This window comes from Emys orbicularis, chromosome 5 (genome assembly GCF_028017835.1).
Source record: "Emys orbicularis isolate rEmyOrb1 chromosome 5, rEmyOrb1.hap1, whole genome shotgun sequence".
Lineage (NCBI taxonomy): Eukaryota > Metazoa > Chordata > Testudines > Emydidae > Emys > Emys orbicularis.
Window position 1 is genome coordinate 43,708,716 of NC_088687.1, and position 22,350 is coordinate 43,731,065.

Consider the following 22,350-nt stretch of genomic DNA (forward strand, 5'->3'; position numbering starts at 1 on the left):
TCATCTGCAAACACTTGGAAGGTGGTAAGGTGATAGGGAATAGCCAGCATGGATTTGTAAAGAACAAATCGTGTCAAACCAATCTGATAGCTTTCTTTGATAGGATAACGAGTCTTGTGGATAAGGGAGAAGCTGTGGATGTGTGGTATACCTAGAGTTTAGTAAGGCATTTGATATGGTCTCGCATGATATTCTTATCGATAAACTAGGCAAATACAATTTAGATGGGGCTACTATAAGGTGGGTGCATAACTGGCTGGATAACCCTACTTAGAGAGTTGTTATTAATGGTTCCCAATCCTGCTGGAAAGGCATAACAAGTGGGGTTCTGCAGGGGTCTGTTTTGGGACCGGCTCTGTTCAATATCTTCATTAACAACTTAGATATTGGCATAGAAATTACGCTTATTAAGTTTGCGGATGATTCCAAACTGGGAGGGATTGCAACTGCTTTGGAGGACAGGGTCATAATTCAAAATGATCTGGACAAATTGGAGAAATGGTCTGAGTTAAACAGGATGAAGTTTAACAAAGACAAATGCAAAGTGCTCCACTTAGGAAGAAAAAATCAGTTTCACACATACAGAATGAGAAGAGACTGTCTAGGAAGGAGTACGGCAGAAAGGGATCTAGGGGTTATAGTGGACCACAAGCTAAATATGAGTCAACAGTGTGATGCTGTTGCAAAAAAAGCAAACATGATTCTGGGATGTATTAACAGGTGTGTTGTGAGCAAGACACGAGAAGTCATTCTTCCGCTCTACTCTGCTCTGGTTAGGCCTCAGCTGGAGTATTGTGTCCAGTTCTGGGCACCGCATTTCAAGAAAGATGTGGAGAAATTGGAGAGGGTCCAGAAAAGAGCAACAAGAATGATTAAAGGTCTTGAGAACATGACCTACGAAGGAAGGCTGAAAGAATTGGGTTTGTTTAGTTTGGAAAAGAGAAGACTGAGAGGGGACATGATAGCAGTTTTCAGGTATCTAAAAGGGTGTCATAAGGAGGAGGGAGAAAACTTGTTCACCTTAGCCTCTAAGGATAGAACAAGAAACAATGGGCTTAAACTGCAGCAAGGGAGGTCTAGGTTGGACATTAGGAAAAAGTTCCTAACTGTCAGAGTGGTTAAACACTGGAATAAATTGCCTAGGGAGGTTGTGGAATCTCCATCTCTGGAGATATTTAAGAGTAGGTTAGATAAAAGTCTATCAGGGATGGTCTAGACAGTATTTGGTCCTGCCATGCGGGCAGGGGACTGGACTCGATGACCTCTCGAGGTCCCTTCCAGTCCTAGAATCTATGAATCTATGAAATATGTTACAGCAGTACATGAAATTGCATATAATGACTGAAGGGCTAGATCCACAAAGAGAACTTAGGCATTGCAATGCTCAGTCTAACATTTAGGCACCTTGCCATCTAGTGGAAGCCACAGCCCCAAGTCAGGCGTCCACTCTCCCTGTACGAGACATGAGGAGTGTTAAGCACCTAAGAATGGGACCCACAAAAGCCAGCAAGATGAGTAGGTAGCTGCCTAATGTAGCCAGTAGGAAATGCCAAAGAAAAGGGTATAACCTAAGTCAGTGGTGGGCAACTGGCTGCATGCAGCCTGTCAGGGTAATCCGCTGGCGGGCCGCTAGACAGTTTGTTTACATTTGCATGGCCGCCTGCAGCTCCGCAGTGGCCATGGTTTGCCGTTCCCGGACAATGGGAGCTGTGGGAAGCGATGTGGGCCACAGGGACGTGCTGGCCACTGCTTCCCGCAGCTCCCATTGGTTAGGAATGGTGAACCATGGCCACTGGGAGCTGTGGGCAGCCGTGCAAATGTAAACAAACTGTCTGGTGGCCCACCAGTGGATTACCTTGATGGGCTGCGTGTGGCCGGCAGGTTGCCCACACTGGCCTAAGTCCTGCCCCTTAAAGGGACCAAGGTGCCTGAGTCTGGGCCAGAGGGAGAGTCCTTCTCTGCTCTTGATTCACAGCTTTGAACCCTCTCTTGGAGTTAAGGGCATAAGTCCTTTGTTGCAACAAAGCAACAACCACAATGAGAGGAAAGATGGTGGTCCCACCTCCCCCCTCCTTATAACCTCATGCAGCTGTATGCATGCTGAGTGGCAGAAATTTAGGTGCCTGGGGATTTTAGGTGCCTACAGGGTGTAACAGCTGAGCAGAGATTTTGAGGATTTAAAATTTTGAGTTGGGTGCCTAAAGTGGCAGGTAGGCACCTAAATCCCTTTTGTGGATCTAGCCCAAAGTTGAGATGTATAGTGGGAAACTACTGTCCTGTCCATTGTAATGATGAACCGTAGAGTTTGTGGCCTTGGACACTGAGGGGGGAGGGATAGCTCAGTGGTTTGAGCATTGGCCTGCTAAACCCAGGGTTGTGAGTTCAATCCTTGAGGGGGCCATTTGGGGATCTGGGGCAAAATCAGTACTTGGTCCTGCTAGTGAAGGCAGGGGGCTGGACTCGATGACCTTTCAAGGTCCCTTCCAGTTCTAGGAGATGGGATATCTCCATTAATTATTATTATGAGGGAGAGAATACATTTGTGGCTAAGGTGCAGGACTAGGAGTCAGCACATGTGGGTCCTGTTCCCAGGTTGTTTCTATATTACTCCGGCAATGAAGTTAACCTCTTTTTGCCTGATCTTACTCATTAGTACTATGCAGATGATACTCAAAAATCTGAAATAGTATTGTGAGGAAAAATTTATTAACATAAGAGCGCAGAATGTAGTACTGCCCAGTGGAGGTAACTTTTGAACCCAAAACCTACATACTGTCTCCTATATACAGAAAAACCTCCAGTCCTTTTTTTTTTTTTTTTTTTTTTTAAACCTATCCTTTGCATAAACTTCTGTATTGTGAACTAATTGGTCCTGTAACCCTTTAACAGAACTTCAGCAGTACTGTAGTATTAACAACCATCTACATCACATTAGTTTAAGTGAAGTATTTCCTCAACTCATAGTGTCAGCTCACCTTTACTTTAAGAGTAATTATTACTATTTGTAATACAATAGTGCCTAGAGTCTCCTGCTGAAAGCGGGGACTCATTGTGCTAGTACTATGTACTTCTACATAGTAAGAGACAATTCCTGTCCCAAAGAGCTTCCAATCTAAACAGCCAAGACAAACAAAATGTGGGAGAAGACATGTAGTTATTCCCATGTTACAGATAGGAACAGAGTGTCAGGAATTTTTACTCAGAATATTGCTGAGTTTATCACCTGGTGCTTCAGGCTGTGCTTGAAGTATTTTAATTCATTTATTTCTATGCCATATTCACCTTCCTTACACTTTGGGTTCATATGACACAATGTCAAATAAACCTAAAAATCAAACACTGCTCTATGTGAAAATGTAGAAAAATGTGTTTAAATGAAGGGCCTTTTCACCCTGAATATGGTGAAGCATCAGGTATCCTCTGCTGAAGTGTCTGCGTTAGGATGCAGGATCATGTCACCCCACCTCTCAGACACCAATTTTAAACTGATATTGACCATCACAAGAGTAATCCTGCAAAACTACTTTGGGCTACATACCTCTGTGTCAGCCAACTAACAGAGGGCACAACTCAGTAGACTTCAATGGAGTTGTGACTGCTTATGCTGCTGATGTATTTGAAACATTGTTCAGAGACTTACCAATGTCTTCACCTGGGTCTGACAGGCCTCCTGGAAATTTCCATGCATTTGTAGTCTATAATGGAGCAGAAATATTAGCAAGGTATACAATCTGTTTTGTTCTCCTAATACAAAAGGACAAAATGATTCAATAGAATTCCTAATCACCCTAATAGGTACGTGAATTTTTTAAAGGTGGTGACATGTTAATTACTTCTATAATTATCAGTTAAGATTTAAATAGAACTTCTGTTTTTGCTAATGTGATCAGACAATTACCTGTCTACATGAAATATTGGAAGAAAACATCTACTGATTGAAAATATAAACTGTCTAACAGTCATTAGACAAAGTTGCTGCTAGTTAACTAGTTAAAAGAAGTAGTTGGACATGAAAGAAGCTGCTATAGATATAGACTGTATAATCTTATATTTAATCACTAATGTATTCTACTTCAGTGTTTTTTTGGCTTTTTAAAAATAACTGTACATATTTAATCTTCAAATAGATATTATGATTGTAGTATTGTTCTATACTGCACTGGCTTTAAAGTGATTTAGTGTCTGTAATAACCATGAAGTGTAACTTGTCATTTGTTTTCATGGAGTAGAAAAATAAAACCAAGACCTTTTTTGTGTATGACCTCTATACAAAATCATTTATTGAAATTCAGCAGAATCAAGTTGAATAATTAGCAGCCTTGGCATTGTAACTGCAACTAATAAACATGGACAAGATCCTGCAGTTGTTGTATTAGGCCCTATACGTTTTTTAAAAAAACTAATTGCAGTTAAAAAATGTTACCAGACTGACAATCTACTGAGATTAATGTAGAAAAAAATTAAATTATCCTGGGGGAGGAAAGGGTATTTTTTCTTGGAGTGCAAAGCAACTATGTACTTCCCATTGATTTATATTGGAAAACATTATCTCTGGGCTCTCCTTAAGAGCATGGACAAAAGTTTAGAATAATTAATAATAAAAACTGTAGATGGACAATGCATATATGTCCACTGGCATTCAGATTTTGTTTTCTGTGCCTGGAAATCTTTTACTGTGTAATTGTCCTCATTCATGACACCACACAATGAGCTCTTAAACTATTTTGAGATCGCAGCATGCAGTATACATCATCACATAAATGTGCTCAGGTGATTTTTCAAACTTTGAAAATATCAACTTATTTAAGTAACCTGGTCATCTTTGGGAAAATGTCATTTTTCTGGAAGGGGGCGGGGGAACAAAACCAAAAAACCTAAGAACATAAGCCTGGCCACACTGGGTCAATGTTCCTGTATCCTGTCTTCTGACAATGGCTGGTGCCAGATGCTTCACAGGGAATGAACAGAACAGTAGTTATTCAGTGATCCTGTCATCCAATCCCACCTTCTTGCAGTCTTAGATGGAGACACCCAGAGCATAGGGTTGTGTCCCTAACCATCTTGGCGAACAGCCATTGCTGGACCTGTCCTCCATGAACGTGTCTAGGTTTTTTTTGTTTTTTTTTAACCCGGTTATACTTTTTGGCCTGGCAATAAGTTCCACAGGTTGACTGTGCACTGTGGGAAGTACTTCCTTATGTTTGTTTTTAAGTCTGCTACCTATTAATTTAATTAGGTGACCCCTGTTTTTTGTGTTATGTGAAGGGGTAAATAACACTTTCCCCCCCTCAATGCCATTTATGATTTTCTAGATGTCTATCATATCCTTCCTTAGTAGTCTCTATTCTAAGCAGAATAGTCCCAGTCTTTTAAATTTCTCCTCCCATGGAAGCGGTTCCATACCCCTAATTATTTTTGTTGCCCTTTTCTCTGTACCTTTTCCAATTCTAATTTATCTTCTTTGAGATGGGGTGACCAGAACTGCACACACTATTCAAGGTGTGGGCACACCATAGATTTATACAGTGGTATTGTAATTTCTGCTTTATTATATATCCCTTTCCTAATGGTTCCTAACATTGTATTAGCTTTTTTCACTGCAGCTGCACACTGAGCAGATGTTTTCCGAGAACTATCTATGATGACTCTAAGATCTCTTTTGAGTGGTAACCGCTAATTTAGACCCCATCATTTTGTATGTCTACTTGGGATTATGCTTTCCAATGTGTATTACTTTGCATTTATCAACACTGAATTTCCTCTGCCATATTGTTGCCCAGTCACCCAGTTTTGTGAGATCCCTTTGTAACTCTTAACAGTCAGCTTTGGACTTAACAATCTTGAGTAATTGTGTATTGTCTGCAAACTTTGCCACCTCACTGTTTACCCCATTTTCCAGACCACTTATGAATGCTGAACAGCATAGGTCCCAGTACAGATCCTTGGGGGACCCCACTATTTACCTCTCCACTGTGAAAACTGACCATTTAGTCCTACCCTATATTTCCTATCTTTTAACCTTACTTTGCTTAAGAGCCTTTGATGTGGGACCTGGTCAAAATCTTTGTGAAAGTCCAAGTGCACTATCTCAGCTGAATCACCCTTGTAAATGTGTTTGTTGACACCCACAAGGAATTCCAATAGATTGGTGAAGCATGAGTTCCCTTTACAAAAGCTGTGTTCCCTACTTGACATAGGTAAACAATTTCTTGGTCCAATTTACTTTTGTTTAGATTTTCAATGACAATGGACATTATTAACTTCAGCTCCTGTATTTTAGTGTTATGCTCCTAGTAAAAACTGTTTTCTCCCTTGCTTCCCCCATTTTTTTTTTCTTCCTCACTGGTTGCATATCATGTCAGTCTTATTCTGGCAAAGAGAGCTGGATGTAGGTGGCCCTGGATTCTGCAAATTCCATGTTGCGTCACCTGAGAATGAGTTGTTGTAGAGTGATACAAAGTTCACCCCTCTCTGTTTAAAGTTCAACATTCTGCCCTGATAGCATCCCCTACCTTTTGTTGGGCCAGGGATAGAAGAAAATGACCGTTTTGGTCCCAAGGTTTGACACCATGTGCAGCAATGTTTTGTGCAGCCTCCGAGAGGAAGACTAGCTCAAGTTTTTTGTACTGAAGGGTGGCTGAGGCAGGAAGTCAAACCTTGAAATGTACAATTTTTTTTTGAGAACTTTAGGAACCAATTTCTTTTTCTCCATCACAAATGTAAAGGAGGTATAGTTCTTGGGTTGGTGGTGGGTTTTTTTTAGATTTGATGATTTCCTGAGTTATCTTAAAATTTAAGCAGGTTATTCTTTATTGTTACACACACACGCTTGTGTGCGTGTTCTCTCTCTCTCTAAGGACTAGGAAAATATTTCTCTATCTGTATTTTCGTCACTTATGCTGGAAACTCTTTCCACCTATAACAAGAGCCAGTTTTGGATCTTACAGATTGCATGCCAAATTTATGCATTAACTGGCAACTACTCAAAACGAGCGTGGAGGCCCCACTATACAGAAATCCTTACAGTTTTGATTTACAGCTAATAAAAATAACAAAGTTAATACTTTACTTCCTGTAGAGTGGTGCCGCTCTTCCCTGAACTCTTGCATTACCAATTCAACATATTGTATAATTGTGCCTGCCTATGAATATACACTTTCATTTAAGTTAGGGTTACCATATTTTGAGTGTCCAAAAAGAGGACACTCCATGGGGCCCCGCCCCCAGCCCCGCCCCAACTCCACCCCTTCCCCAAAGTCTCCGCCCCCTCCCCTGCTTCCCGCGAACATTTGATTCGCGGGAAGCCGGAAGCAGGCAGCAGGTAAGCTGGGGGGGGGTGGGGGGAGGAGGCGCGGCCCAGTCTGGCCCCCCCAACCGAGCGGCTCCCTCCGGCGGCCGGCCCCAGCATCTCCAGCCTGGCTCGGCTTGGGCCCTGGGGTGCTGGCCCCGGGCCAGCCCCCGGCCGAGCACCCCCAGGCCAGCACCGCCGGCCCCCAGCCCGGCCCTCGGCCCAGCACTGCCGGCCCCCGGCCCAGCGCCCCCGGGCCCCGGGCCAGCCCCCGGCCGAGCACCGCTGGCCCCGGCCCAGCACCCAGCGGCGCCGGCCCCTCCCTATTTTCCTGGACATGTTCGGCTTTTTGGGATTTCCCCCCGGACGGGGATTTGAGGCCCAAAAAGCCGGACATGTCCGGGAAAATCCGGACGTATGGTAACCCTATTTAAGTTCATTAGCTTTGCTGCATCTAACTGTGAACTGAACTAAAGCTTAGCTTAGTTACTGAGAACAAATCTGTGACTAGTTATTTCACCATGGGGAAAATGTAGCTGGTAGGATGCTGGCTTAGATCTAATGACTGACAAAATGGAAACTGATGCATCCAATTACACCTTATGTTGCCATTTGCAGAAAATGTCTGATAGCTCCCATCTAATTATAGGTAGCCTATGCTGTTATAGTGGAGAGATTTGAATTAAATTTCCAAAAGGTTATTCAATTACAAAAACACTGCCTTCAACTAAAATACAAATAACTTTCTTTCGTTTTGTTCTTGAATTTAGCACATGAAATGGTGGAATGGCTCAGGAGCCTGGTAACGAAATAAGGAGCCTTTCACCACTTGATGACTGGCTTAAGTGTAGGTAACCTTGGTAGTGACTGGAAGCCATTACTGTGTGATGGATGTTTGGTGGTCTCAATCCAGTTCCACATCGCAAAAACCACCATCACTGCAACTGACACGCTTGGCAGCCTCAGCAGGGAGGCCAAGAATGAAAAGGTATATGAGAAATTAACTAACTTCACATGCTTAGTGATGGGTTCCTCTATATCTTGATCAAAGCATGTTGTTAATTATTTCATGTTAATTATTTCATAAGGTCTGGCCCTTTACAAAACAAACAAACAGAATCCCTGTCCCAAAGAGTTTACTGAGAGCTATTGACTTCATTGGGATTCTGCAAATGCCTGCATGGATCCAATTGCAGGACTGGTGCTGAAGTTAGGATATGGTCTATATAGGGAAAGAGTGATTGGGTGGGGAAGACAAAGGTGAAGATCATATAGTCATGAGGTTGCTTAGAACATGTGTCTTGAATTACACTGTGTTTTGGGTTCTTTATTAATGGAAGGGTGAGGGTGTCTGAGCAGACCCATTTTCAAGGGTGGGTGAGTGGGGGGAATTTGCATGGATAGTGCCTGTACTGTAGCTGTTCTGTAGCTTTTAGTCTAATGCCAATCAAGCACTTTCAATAAACATTCCCTGCCCCTGAGCACACTTCGAAGAAAATAAATACACCAGTGAAATGTTTGACAGGTATGCCAATGGCTAGAGGAAAACTTTTTAAATGGAATATTTTTTCAGAAAAATATAGCTTATTTGTATATTCTGTAATACTATTCCCTATCCCATTTTTGTTTGGGGGCTTTTGCCTTAAAGTAACCTTTTTTTTTAAATCTGTCACTTAAGACTCGGCTATGGGGGGAGTTATTCTGAAAGAGGTGTCCCTGACTAACTCCCTGGGCAGATCCTCTTGTATTCAGGAATAAGAGTGCCTTGTTCTTGTTTGTCTTATTCCAAGTTAGCTTAATCTACATCCAAGGGTACGTCTATACTTACTTCCTGGTCCGGATGTAAGCGATCGATCTTCTGGGATCGATTTATCGCGTCTTGTCTAGACGCGATAAATCGATCCCGGAAGTGCTTGCTGTCGACGCCGGTACTCCAGCTCAGCGAGAGGAGTACGCGGCATCGACGGGGGAGCCTGCCTGCAGCGTCTGGACCCACGGTAAGTTCGGACTAAGGTACTTCGAATTCAGCTACGTTATTAACGTAGCTGAATTTGCGTACCTTAGTCCGAAGTGGGGGGTTAGTGTGGACCAGGCCCAAGGCAGGTTAAGATAATCTTATTCCTGAATAAAAGTGTGCCCACACACCTATTCCTCTTTAAATTCATATCCTAATTTCATCCAAATTTATTTCCTAGAGTAGACAAACCCTTGGGTCCAAATCCTGCAAAAATGTATGCACATGCATAATTTTACTCAGTAGTAGTTTCACTTTAGTTCATGGGACTACTGCTGTCAGTCAAGTTATGACTAATGTAAAAACTAAATTACTAATAAGTAATATGTTCAATTCTACTATATCAGGACTGTAACTTGGAACTTTCTGATGCCTCAGAGGATTCTCATTTTAAGATGGGCAAAATAAGCATCTATGCCAGATGAACCTATAGGAAACAAAATTGTGTTATGCAAATATCTTTCTTAAAAATTAACAAAAGAATGTTCCCCCCCTCTCTTCTCTGAAAGAGACAAAGTGGTCTCTAAACAGAATAATTTTCAAACATTTCCATGGAATGTTGGCAGATATTTATATTTGTGTTCTTTTTAAGCAGAGCAGAGATAAACATATGCTCTAGATGAAAAACAGGAGCTCTATGAAAAAGTAGTCTGTGCCTTTTTTTAGAAGAAACTGTGCATCCTTTTTTAATGGCTTCTCTCATTGGACGTGAAAACAGCCTCTCACTTGCCTCAGCAACCCCTGCAAGCTGTACCTGCCATAGGATAGTTTTTGCTTCCTTGATTCAGCAGTGACAGAGTTGTAACTAGTATGCAACTTTTTCACCTATTGAAGACCACTTTATGTGTCCTCTGCCTTATTTTTCCTTTATAGCAGGCATACTCACTACATCCGTCTACTAGCTAGGAAGGCAGGCAGCTTCCTATGAGGCAGGAGTATTATTTTTGGGGCAGCTGCTGCTACATGTGAACTTGTCTATATTGGCACACTGCTTGGCACAATCCACTAAATAAGTTGGCTGCAACCCTCTCAACAGTTTGATTAAAATGGCTTCTGCCAAACAAATTATTGCTTTTAAAGTAAGTATATAAAGGGGCTTTACAAAATACATTGGACATGAAACTATACTGGGATAATTAGAGTATTTAATGACTAACTACATTTTAAAAAAATTCTTTTATGTCAATTTGGTCACTTTTAGTGGTAATCTGGATGTTAGAGAATGCAAATGTAACAAACAAGGTTATTAACATCAAACTGAGTGTTATGTTTAAAGTGGTAAATATCCAAATATTTGATTTGTTTTGAGTGTCCTGCACAATAAAACTATCTAAGCAATATTTTCTTTCCCATGTCTTATTTTAGATTGAGTCCAGGTGTATTTCTCTAAAAGGCAGCATTCTCCATATTTTCTTTTAAACATAAATACAATCGCTAACAAATATATGTTCAGTTATGAGGGTTGTGACACAAACAGATGTTAATAGGCAGGATTTCAAAGTTATGTCTAAAATTTTAGCTGTACCTCACAGGACTCTGCTTCCCCCCCCGAAACCCACCTCCATTTAACAAGAGATGAAATAAAAAGAGCACAATTCCATTCAGGTTTAGAGTAAGGCAAGTTAGCCTTATCAGCCAAGGGAATTTCCTTGCTTTAGTTTGTGTCACCGCCTTGATGTTTCAGCATGGTTTTCTCCTCTCTGAAATTCCATGTTTTCATAAAGAAGGAATTATGCTCTGTTGTGCAAATGTGTAGTTGGATGATCATTAACCTGCTAGACAGGCTGTTGTGTCCATTTGGCTGTCGTGCAGTCTGTGCTAAAATTCTTAATGCAATTGTATTTGAAAAAGTCTCTGAAAATGCCCAGTAGATGCTGAAGGGTATGCTTGTGTTCATTTTAAACAAAATGTGATTTAGAAGGTACATATGCATAAAGAAGCATGTTGTGGCTCACCACCCTAGGAACATTCTAGAAAAGGCCAAGGGGAGGGGGATGAGCTCAACACATGGAGTGGAGAAGTATAAGCATGTGATGAACAAATCTAGGGTTACCATCCGTCTGTATTTCCCCGGACATGTCCGGCTTTTGCATCTCTAAATAGCCGTCTGGGAGGAATTGGTAACAAGGTTAAAATGTCTGGGGGTTTTTTCTCCCTCGCCTCCCTCCCTCCCTTCCATGCAGAGTGCGGCTGCTGATTGGGCGGCTGGGCCGATTGACCCACTCCCATTGGCCTCCAGCAGCCAGAGCCCTCCCCTGCTCCCCCCTCCCTCTGTCTGCAGCCCTGTGTAACACACAAACCGACCCACCGGGCAGCGTGTTTTGCAAACACGTGGAACCAGAATGGTAAGGGGAGTCAGGGGGGGCAGTCAGGGAGCGGGGGAGTGTTGGATGGGTCCCCAGCCTCCACCTGCCACCCCGCCCTCCGCGCGTCCCCCCCCGCCTGCTTGTACTGCCAGAGCCAGCAGCAACTGCTTTCTGCTGCCCCTGGGTCCTAGCGTCCCCCATCCACTAATGGAAAGACAGGCTGCCCTTACTCTGCCCTTCCACCCTAGCCCTGAGCCTCTCCAACGCCCCAAACCCCTCAGCCCCAGACCTCATCCCCCTGCACCTTAATCCTCTGCCCCAGCCCTTAGCCTCCTCCTGCATCATGAACCCCTCATCCTCAGACCCACAGCCCTCACCCCTGCATCCCCTCCTATCCCCAAACTCCCTCCCAAACCCCCTCCCCCTTCCCACACACCCCCTCTTGCCCTCAAACTCCCTCCCAAAGCCTGCACCCCCTCCCTTTGCACTGCCTCCCACCCCCAAACTCCATCCCAGAGCCTGCACCCCTCACCCCCTCCTGCACACCCACCCCCTGCCCCAGCCCGGAGTCTGCACCCAGCACCCAAACTCTATCCCAGAGCCTGCACCCTGCACCCCTCCTGCACCGTAATCCCCAGCCCAGGACCTGCACCCCAGACCTCCTCCCCCCACCAACCCCCCTCCCAAGCCTTAGGCAGGTGGGGGGGGGGGTGGATTCTGGGCACCACCAACATTTCTACAACCCTGCCACCCATACGAGTGGATAAGGGTCGGGGCAGTCAGGGGACAGGTAGGATCCTAGGGGTGGGGGTTCTCAGCAGGGGGCAGTCAGGGGACAAGAAGCAGGGGGGGTTGGGGTTCTCAGGGGGGCAGTCAGGGGGTGGGAAGTGGGAGGGACTGGATGGGGCGGGGGTGGGGCTAGGGCGGGGCTTCCCCCCCCCCCAGTGTCCTCTTTTTTGATTGTGGAAATATGGTAACCCTAAACAAATCCATATATGGAAAGGTTAAATATGATTGGCTAAAGGTTTGTGTTATGTAACTTATGTTACTGCCATGTGCTATAAAATAGCAATGGGAGGGGCTCCTTGTTAGAGGAACTCTGGCTGATTTTTGTACCAGGGGCTCTCCCTTTGTGCACACTGAATAAAGTCTTGTTGAACTGAATTGAATGAAGTATCAAAGACCCTTGATTCTGCCTGGCATCTGACTCATTTGGTTATTATTGGGAACCACAAAATCCCAACAGTTTCTTGGTGCAGCAAGCAGGGTGAGAAATATCCTTCAGGATCACGACCTACAATCAAATTAGAGGGTGAGTTTGTTCATTTTTTTTTTATTTGGTTGTGTGTCTCTGACCTCACTGGTGACTCTCATACCTTTTCTAGTAAGCAAGTCTTGGTGTTGGGGAATTCAAGGGGTTTGTTGCAGTTTTGAAACATTTAGGTCACAGTCTTAAGACACTGTACTTAGTGTGGGGGCTGGTTAAACTGTAAGTTCCTCTGACTAAGTGTTGTTGAAGTGGGAAATCAAAGAGGCCATAAGGACCAACAGTTGGTGTAGGGGCAGGCATAGCCATAAGTACCTCTAGTTAATGTGTTGGCTGGCCCAGATCTCCTAATTGGAAATTGTAATTGTGCAGATAAAATAAATTGGAAAACGGATCAATCTGCTAATTGGGCATTTTAGTCTGGGGTGTTTGATTTGAATAAATTATTAGTCTGTAAACAGAATTGTATTTAAAATTTGGAGATTGGAGGATATTTAGGTAGAAAAAAAAGGGAAAGATGGAGATATAGTGATCCACAATATGAAGAGTGTATAATTAGTGCTTTTATAACTATTGTAGCAGTAAGTTTATTAGTTTTCTTGTTGAGATATTTTGGCTGTATGGCTGAATAAAGAAGGATAACCACCCCCCATTACAAGTGGGCAACACTGATTTTGTGCATAAACCACAATATTTATCAGAGGAAGACGATGTCCTCAGTGTAGATGTAAGGTTGCTGGCTGTAAAATCTGCCCTGTCTCAGTATAAAAGGCATTGAACCAAGGATATCCAACACATGATGATTACCCGACTAAACATCCATATTATGTTGCCTGTTGGTGTATGGGGTTAAAAAATAGCAGGGAGTTGTAAAAGAAATAGTCAAAATGTAATTCACCTGTCTGGCCTGTTAAGAAGCCTGATGGATCGTGGCGGCCTACCACTGATTATCGAAATATTAACATGCATGCAGACAGGCTCACCCCCCTAGTCGCTGACCCTAGTACTATTCTTTCTACTGTGCCTAATGATCACATAGTGTTTTCAGCCTTGGACATTAGCAATGGCTTTTGGTCTGTTCCTGTGCACCCTGACAGTCAATTTTAGTTTGCATTTACTGTTAAAGGGAAGCAATATACCTTTACTCACCTAAGCCAGGGTTTTCATAACTCACCTACTTTGTTTCATAGAGCATTAGCTGATGTGCTGGCAAAGCTGCCAGACATGGCTTCCTGTGTTGTACAGTATGTTGATCCTCTTATCTCCTCACCAGATCGCCAAACACACATGAAAGACTTCACTTGGCAGACAGTGGGGTAAAATGTAATGCTAGAAAGGCTCAGATTGCAAAGGAGGAAGTATCATATCTGGGGTATCTAATATCCAAAGGGTACAAGTGTTTAACTGTTGACCGCATTGAGGCTTTTAATGCATGCCCACGACCAGTTACGGTCAGGGGAGTTAGGAAAGTGTTGGGGCTATTCAATTTCTGCCGAACTCAAATCCCAAATTATTCAAGGATTGTCCAGCTCCTTAATAATCTCCTGAAGGGTGCTGGTGGACCACATGATGCAATTGAATGGACACTTGAATATGAACAGGCATTTACCACATTGAAACAGAGGCTGAGTACTGCCCCAGGATTGGGACTTCCTAATCCATTAATGCCTTTTACATTGTATATGCATGTCAGTGAGGGACATATGGCAGCATGTTAACGCAAAAACATGGGGACAAACAGCACCCAGTAGCATACTACTCTTGTAAACTAGATGCTGTTGCTCAAGCAATGCCACCATGCCTCCAGGCAGTGGAAGGAGCTTCTATGGCCCTAAGTCAGGCCTCACCACTTATTGGTACGCAGGATGTAAATATTGTCATGCCTCACGCTGTCCTTGCTATTTTATCAGGAAAGAAATCTTCGGCAGTCCATGTAGCAAGATGGACTCTATGGGAAAAGAGCTTGCTAATGCCTTTGGTACATCTGCAATGAGCGTCATCGCTAAACCCTGCCACCCTCATGCCTACCCCAGATGAGGGACACCCGCATCATTGTTGTCTTGAGGAAGAGCCCATGGACCTTCCATTGGTAAAAGAAACTGAAATACCTGGTGCCCTTTGTATATCTGTGGATGGTTCTTCCGTCTATGTGGATGGCAAGCGACACACAGGATGGGCCGTTTGTACTCAAGATGGGCAGCTGGTGGCACATGGCAGTTTACCTGGGGCAGCTGCATAAGTAGCAGAACTACAGGCATTAGTTGCAGCATGTGAAGCTGTGAAAGGTCATGCTGTAAACATATATACTGATTCTAGATACGCATTTGGGGTTATACATGATTATATTAACTTGTGGGTAAATCGGGGATTCCTGACGAGTACAGGATCCCCAATACAAAATGGGGGGATAGTGGAAAAACTTCACGCAGCCATGCAGAAACCTACCGAAGTAGCAGTATTAAAGTGAGGGCCCACACAAAAGGGACAGACCCTCATAGCAAGGGGAACCGAAGGGCAGATGAATTAGCTAAACAAGCAGCAGTGGAAGGTAAAGAGAGACAATTGATTGCTGCAACACAGCCTCTCATAAAAACCCCAAACTTTTTTGAATTACAGGACATCCAACACGCTGCACCAAGGGCAGAGAAGTGGTTATGGATGGATAATGGGGGCAAACTGTGTGATGATAACACTTGGAGAGGTCCAGGGAACAATTAGTGTTACCAAATGTGCTGATGGGAACTATGATACAAGTGTATCACATGTTGGGACATGATGGAGCACGGAGGGTGATCCACTGGATGTTGGACACCTAGTGGCATCCTAAACTTAATGCAAACGTGCATGATTATATGAGAAGGTGTGTAACGTGTGCTCAGTGTAATTCTGCTCCCACAGTGAAAGTGAGAATGCGATATCAGCCAAGACCAACTCAGCCCTTCACACAGTTACAAATAGATTTCATTGGGCCCCTGCCAAGGTGTAGAGGGAAAGAATATGTTCTGGTGTTTGTGGATCACTTTACTAAGTGGGTAGAAGCTTTTCCAGTGGCCAAGGCCACTGCGTCTGATGTAGCTAAAATACTGATGACCAAAATAATTCCCCGATGGGACTTCCATGCTTCATTGATAGTGACCAAGGTACCCATTTTACAGGGAAGGTGATGAAAACTGAATGCATGGCACTGGGGATCAAACAGAAATTCCACTGTCCCTACCATCCCCAGAGTTCGGGATTAGTAGAAAGAGCTAACCGAACCATTAAAAACAAACTAACCAAACAAATGTTTTCTGTTACAGGGAAAGACTGGGTCACCAACCTACAAGTAGTTCTCATGTCTATGACAGCCAGTCCTACTAATCCACATTCCTTATCTCCTTTTGAAATGCTGAGAGGGCGGGCGATGAGGATGCCAGGAAATCTGTGCATTGGGGGGGGAGGAGGGGAGAGATTCTATGTCATGGGTGATCAGCTTGCTGAATATTGCAAATGGTTATCTCAGCGTGAACCAGACCCAAAGGCCGGCGAAGAGGACACGTGTGAGGTGCAGCCCGGTGATCAGGGGATGGTGAAAGCCTATAGAAAACAAACCTTTGAACCAGCCTGGACTGGACCTCACACGGTTCTCTTGGTAACTCCTTCAGCAGCCCTGGTCACTGGAATTCCAGTTTGGGTGCACCTGTCACGAGTAAAAGTATACAAGGGTGAGACTCAATATGGGGCACAAGAATCCCTGTTTACCCTATGGACTCCTGGAGAGCCATTCTCAATATTGTTAGGTGTTTTCATTTGATATTCCCAGTTTAAAATTGATGTAGGAATTTTTTGTGGTCTACTAATTGTTTTGAGTGGTTTCTGAGACTTGAATTTTTTTTTTTTAAGAGGTCTCATCTTAATAATGCTGCAGTGGCTTTCAGTGTTTTACTGATGTAATCACTTGGGGAGGAGCCACTGGATCAGTTGTAAATGCTATTACTCACACTATCAAATCTAACAATAGGGACTGGGTTGAAAATTTGTTAGTAGCAGGGATGACAGTTTATTGTGGTGAGAGTAGGGCTCATATCTAATCAAGTTGGATATCACCTTAACTCAGCAACACAGTTGGTCAGGTCCTCACTGTTGTACTCAGCCATCTATTAAAAACTACTAAAATGTATAAGCAAGCATTGGTCTAGGCGTGTGGAAGAATTGTGTTGTTATCCTGGTATGGTGTTCAACATGAAAGTTGCAGCCCTGATAGGAGACTTCCTTGTGTCACAGGTACCCTGTTGGATGAGAGCTGCAGTTCTCAAAGACTGAATGTCTTCACCTTGGATGATAGCAGGGGAGTGGTCCCTATCGATAACAGGGGCATGTTGGGATGGTCATTCCATCCTTGGAGGGGTGTTAATTCCTGTAGGTTGGGCTCCTGAATTAGAGGCTCAGCCCGTCCACCCACTCCCATTCTCATGTCACAGACACCTATGTAGCATCAAGAATTCTGGGTATGTAATAAGGGCCAGAGATAACTATATAGCTTTCCCATGGGACCAATGTTCCATCCTGGGAGGATGGGTTTTGTGTATGGGAAACATGGAGTCAGAACAAGCCTTATCTCAAATGTTGGGACCTGACTTAATGGTGCATGTAACGTTTAATTTAATGGATGATATAACAGTGAGGAAGGACTCCACTACCTGGTGTGGATTTGGGTTATGTTCTCGCAATGGGTATGGAGACTTACTATTATTTTTATTGTAGATATCATTATGTATTAAAGGTTACATGTATTATTTAATTCTGTTACCAAAATTGCAGTTAATTAAGTGTTGATAAGGTCAATGATTGCTCCTAATAAATACAAGGAAGTGGTGTTAGTGGGGTCTAAGAATTGTTCTTGGCCTCAAAACCAAATGAGGGAGCTGAAGGGCATTCTTGGGTTCATTTTAAACAAAATGTGATTTAGAAGGTACATATGCATAAAGAAGCATGCTGTGGCTCACCACCCTAGGAACATTCTAGAAAAGGCCAAGGGGAGGGGGGTGAGCTCAACATGTGGAGTGGAGAAGTATAAGCATGTGATGAACAAATCCATATATGGAAAGGTTAAATATGATTGGCTAGAGGTTTGTTTTACGTAACTTGTTATGTAACTGCCACATGCTATAAAATAGCAACGTGAGGGGCTCCTTGTTAGAGGGACTCTGGCTGATTTTTGTACCATGGGTAGGGTGACCAAACAGCAAATGTGAAAAATCGGGACGGGGGTGAGGGGTAATAGGAGCCGATATAAGAAAAAGACCCAAAAATGGGGACTGTCCCTATAAAATCGGGACATCTGGTCACTCTAACCATGGGCTCTCCTTTTGTGCACATTGAATAAAGTCTTGTTGAACTGAATTGAATGAAGTAGCAAAGACCCTTGATTCTGCCCGGCATCTGACTCATTTCGTTATTATCGGGAACCACAAAATCCCAACAATGTATTTTTAAATTTCCATCTAGACAGCTTTTTTCCCCTCCCAAAACACCAAGAATGATCAGGTCATACTACAACTAGCAGCTTGCCACGTATATGCATAGAACAAGCTGATAGTCTATAGTGCAGCCCTTTATATATTCATTCCTCAAGTACTTGTCAAGTAGTAGAATATTCAGTTAAGCACAATACTAGTTCATTCAATGTTTATCCATTTAAAATTGACAAAACTGAGAACTGTCTGTAGTACAGCAGCCTTCAAAGTTTACAATTTTTTACTCCTTTTTAAATACACAGAGTAGTCTATAGTTAAGCATTCAAAAATACCAGTAGAGAAAAGTAAACTTTCACTATTCTAACATCAGAAATGAAAGCTAAAAGATCTTTGTTTTATACAATATTCAAAGCCCATTTAGGATTAATTAGTATTTTAGAATCATATAACAAACTTACTTTATTTTTGTCTTGTACAACCAATACTTTTCCAGTGTCTACATCCAATGCAGCACCTATTGGAGACAGAATATTTTCTGGTAACTTTAGAAAGATAGTGTCTGGAAACTATTATACAATTTTAGAATTCAGAATTTTACATGACCTAAAAAGAAAGCATGATAAACCTTTCGAGGGACTGATCAGTGCAAGTTTAGTCTAGGCCAGGGGTAGGCAACCTATGGCATGCGTGCCAAAGGTGGCACGCAAGCTGATTTTCAGTGGCACTCACACTGCCTGGGTCCTGGTCACTGGTCCGGGGGGCTCTGCATTTTAATTTAATTTTAAATGAAGCTTCTTAAATATTTTACAAGCCTTATTTACTTTACATACATCAATAGTTTAGTTATATATTATAGACTTATAGAAAGAGACCTTCTAAAAATGTTAAAATTTATTACTGGCACGCGAAACCTTAAATTAGAGTGAATAAATGAAGACTCGGCACACCACTTCTGAAAGGTTGCCGACCCCTGGTCTAGGCTTAGTCTAGGTGATTTATCATCAGAAAATTGGATTGTGCTAAATGAAAAAACTACATCAAATTACAGGTATAAAAGTTAAAACTTCTCAAGATGGGGGGAATGTGCTTTCCAAAATTAAGATGTAGATATATGTAAAAGAAAAAAAAATCTAAAGTTTTATGTAAAATGACTGCTAGTAAGGTTCCAAGGCCAAGAAAACTATTCCAAATAATCTAGCAAAACATACTCGGAAGTCAATTCCTTTCTTCAAGAGATGTCTCATTTAAGTCCATGGGAATCTTTCCATTGACTTCAGTGGGCCTTCAATCAGGCCCCAGCTGAAAACCATCCTGGGTGAAAGCCTGACCCTGTTAAATCAAATGACGAAGCTCTCCCTAATTTCAGTGGGTCCAGCAGGGTGGATAAAAATCAACTGGATTTTTTTTATTTAAATCGGATTTTTTTGATAAAATGCTTTTTGAGGAAAAACCCTATCTAAAGATAGTTTTAATTAAGATACATTATAGTTCAAAGATATCTCATCATGGAATAGGGATTATAAATTCTAATTCTATAGTATGAGACAATATATTCATGTACTGTTTAAGAAAAGTTTTGTAAATGAGTTCCAATAGTTCATGGATTAGGGACCCAATCTTATGGGGTTCCAGGGGCTTCTGTATAGATTATTTAGGTTAATCTTTCTATCTACCCAATGGGACTCAGTGCTCAGTCTAGAAGATACCATCAGAGATGCTTAGTTTTGCAGTTCTCAAACTGGATTTGTCTTCAGAGATAACATGCTTGTTAACAGCAAAAATGTTTTTAATTAAATAAATAATATATAGAGGTGAGAAATAACAGACCTCAACCCTATTGTCCCTCTGCAAATTTGTGTACAGAGTCAATCCCTTACCTCTCTAAAAGTGCAAAGTTTCAAAAAGTTCAATGAACAGAAGATTGTGGGGGGCAGAAGAGATCTGGACAAGGAGAAGAAGTCTGGAGATAAATGTGAGGAGGGAGGGACAGGCAGTAGAGACAAAAGTGAAACTCTTTGAGCAGCATATTCCAGAAGTCTTGAGGTCTTTCTGAGTGCAGCCTTCATTGATTTGAGATCTACCATACCATTCTCTCACTAGAAGGGAAAACCTATAATGGCAGCAGACCATAAAAGAGACCCAGTTTGGGAATAAGAACCATTCAAGAAATATATGTTTGCTGCTGCTGTTTTACCAGGGCCGGCTCCAGGCACCAGCTTACCAAGCAGGTGCTTGGGGCGGCCACTTCGGAGAGGGGCGGCAGGTCCAGCTGTTCGGCGGCAATTCGGCGGACGGTCCCTCACTCCTGCTCGGAGCGAAGGACCTTCCGCCGAATTGCCGCGGCAGATCGCGATCGCGGCTTTTTGTTGTTGTTGTTGTTTGGTTGCTTGGGGCGGCCAAAACCCTGGAGCCGGCCCTGTGTTTTAAAGAAAGTCACACCAGTGAACTGGTAGAAGTCACTTAAGCACTTGCATTCAGAGACTGTTGAAGTGATAATCTCACTTTTTACAGTAGTAGCTGCTTCTGCTGGTGAAGGAAGAATATTTTCTTCCTTTGGACTAATTCATTCCAAATTGAGCAATTGTTTGGGACCTAAAAAAGCAGGAAAGCTTGTTTTTCGTTTCCAGATTATGAACAAATAGGAAAATGAAGATCAAGACGACTGAGTTAGCTGCAGAAGCCAATATTTTAAGTTTCTCATGTTGACCTGGCTGACAGTCTATTTTAATTTTTAAAAAATTTCATTTAACTATTTTACTTAAATTTTTTTTTACAAAAACAAACCTGATTTTAAAAAACTTGAATGTTTAACTAAATTCAAAAAATCATATGCTTGTTTTGTTAAAATATTATATGTTTGCTGTTGAAGAAAAACATCCAGAATACATAACAGTGTTGTTTTAGTTAAATAAAACAATTTAAATGTCTTTCTGGTGATGTTCTCCTCCTAATACAGCATGGCAAGAAAATCCTCCAAATATTAATGATTAACCTGTTGAATTGGAGATAGTTCACCTCCCAGTGACTTCATAAATATCTGCTTCAATTACCTTTGGTAAATGAAATAACCAAACAATCATTCATTTTCTGATATAGCTGTAAAACTAATCTGAAAAGTTTTCAAAATAAATCACTTAAAAAATGTATAGTGTGTACCTTCTAAAAATGAAACACCTACATCTATCTCTGAGTTGTGAAGAATATGTATTAAGGTTATAACAACCAACAAGAATGCACTTTTATGTAGAAATCCATGATTAAGTTGAGTCTTCCTGACTAGTGATTTAAATCTATTTGATTTAAATCAAATCCACCCTGGAGGCCAGGAGTTCCCTCAGTAGATATCGGTACTTTCAGATTAAGAAACAGGCAGAAAATGACATCTACTTATCACAAACACATTTTGAATTCAGCAGGTTGGTTTTATTGATGATGAAACTATTCTACCAATTTGCTTATATATTCATTTATATTCTCTCTAGATAATCTGAATTCTTTCTAAACAGCAAGCAGTATTGGAGTCAACCTGTTTATCAAATAGCACTGCTCCCCAAATGGCACAGAGCCACCTTTACTTGGTGGAAAAAAATATGAGTTCAAGGGTCTGACTGAATAATTAAGCCTTGCAGTGTATTCTGGTGCTTGCAGTTAGCCTGTTACTTTCTTCCACAGACAAGTTTCCTTATTTTTCTTAAAACTGTCTGTTTTCAGGTCTAGTCATCCTATCACACCTAGTAATCGTTCTTGAAAGGATTCCAATTCAAAAACAGATGTCCCTTTTAAAACAGACATTTTACTACCCCAACCTCCTTTTTGACAGATTTCAGATTTACGTGCTCTGGTGAGCACAATGAGAACTGTGGGTACAACTTACTGTGCCCTTTTCCACATCAATTTGTGCACTGATTTAAAATTAGTAGATAATTACAGGAAGAACTGTTCCTATCAATTTTGAGCAGATGGAAGCCTATGTGGTTAGCACTCTGATGCATACATCTAGAATACTATGGAAAATATTT

The 22,350-nt window shown here is 42.2% G+C and overlaps 1 protein-coding gene across 1 annotated transcript in view; it reads right to left on the reverse strand.

Annotated features, from left to right (window-relative positions):
* NUDT6 (nudix hydrolase 6) overlaps positions 1-22,350 on the reverse strand; it is a 33,620-nt gene that overhangs the window by 3,167 nt on the left and 8,103 nt on the right. The window contains exons 3-4 of the mRNA XM_065405547.1: positions 18,790-18,845; positions 3,641-3,695 (exon numbers count right to left, since the gene is read on the reverse strand). Coding sequence (XP_065261619.1) covers positions 3,641-3,695; positions 18,790-18,845 — 111 coding nt within the window. The remainder of the gene's footprint in view (positions 1-3,640; positions 3,696-18,789; positions 18,846-22,350) is intronic.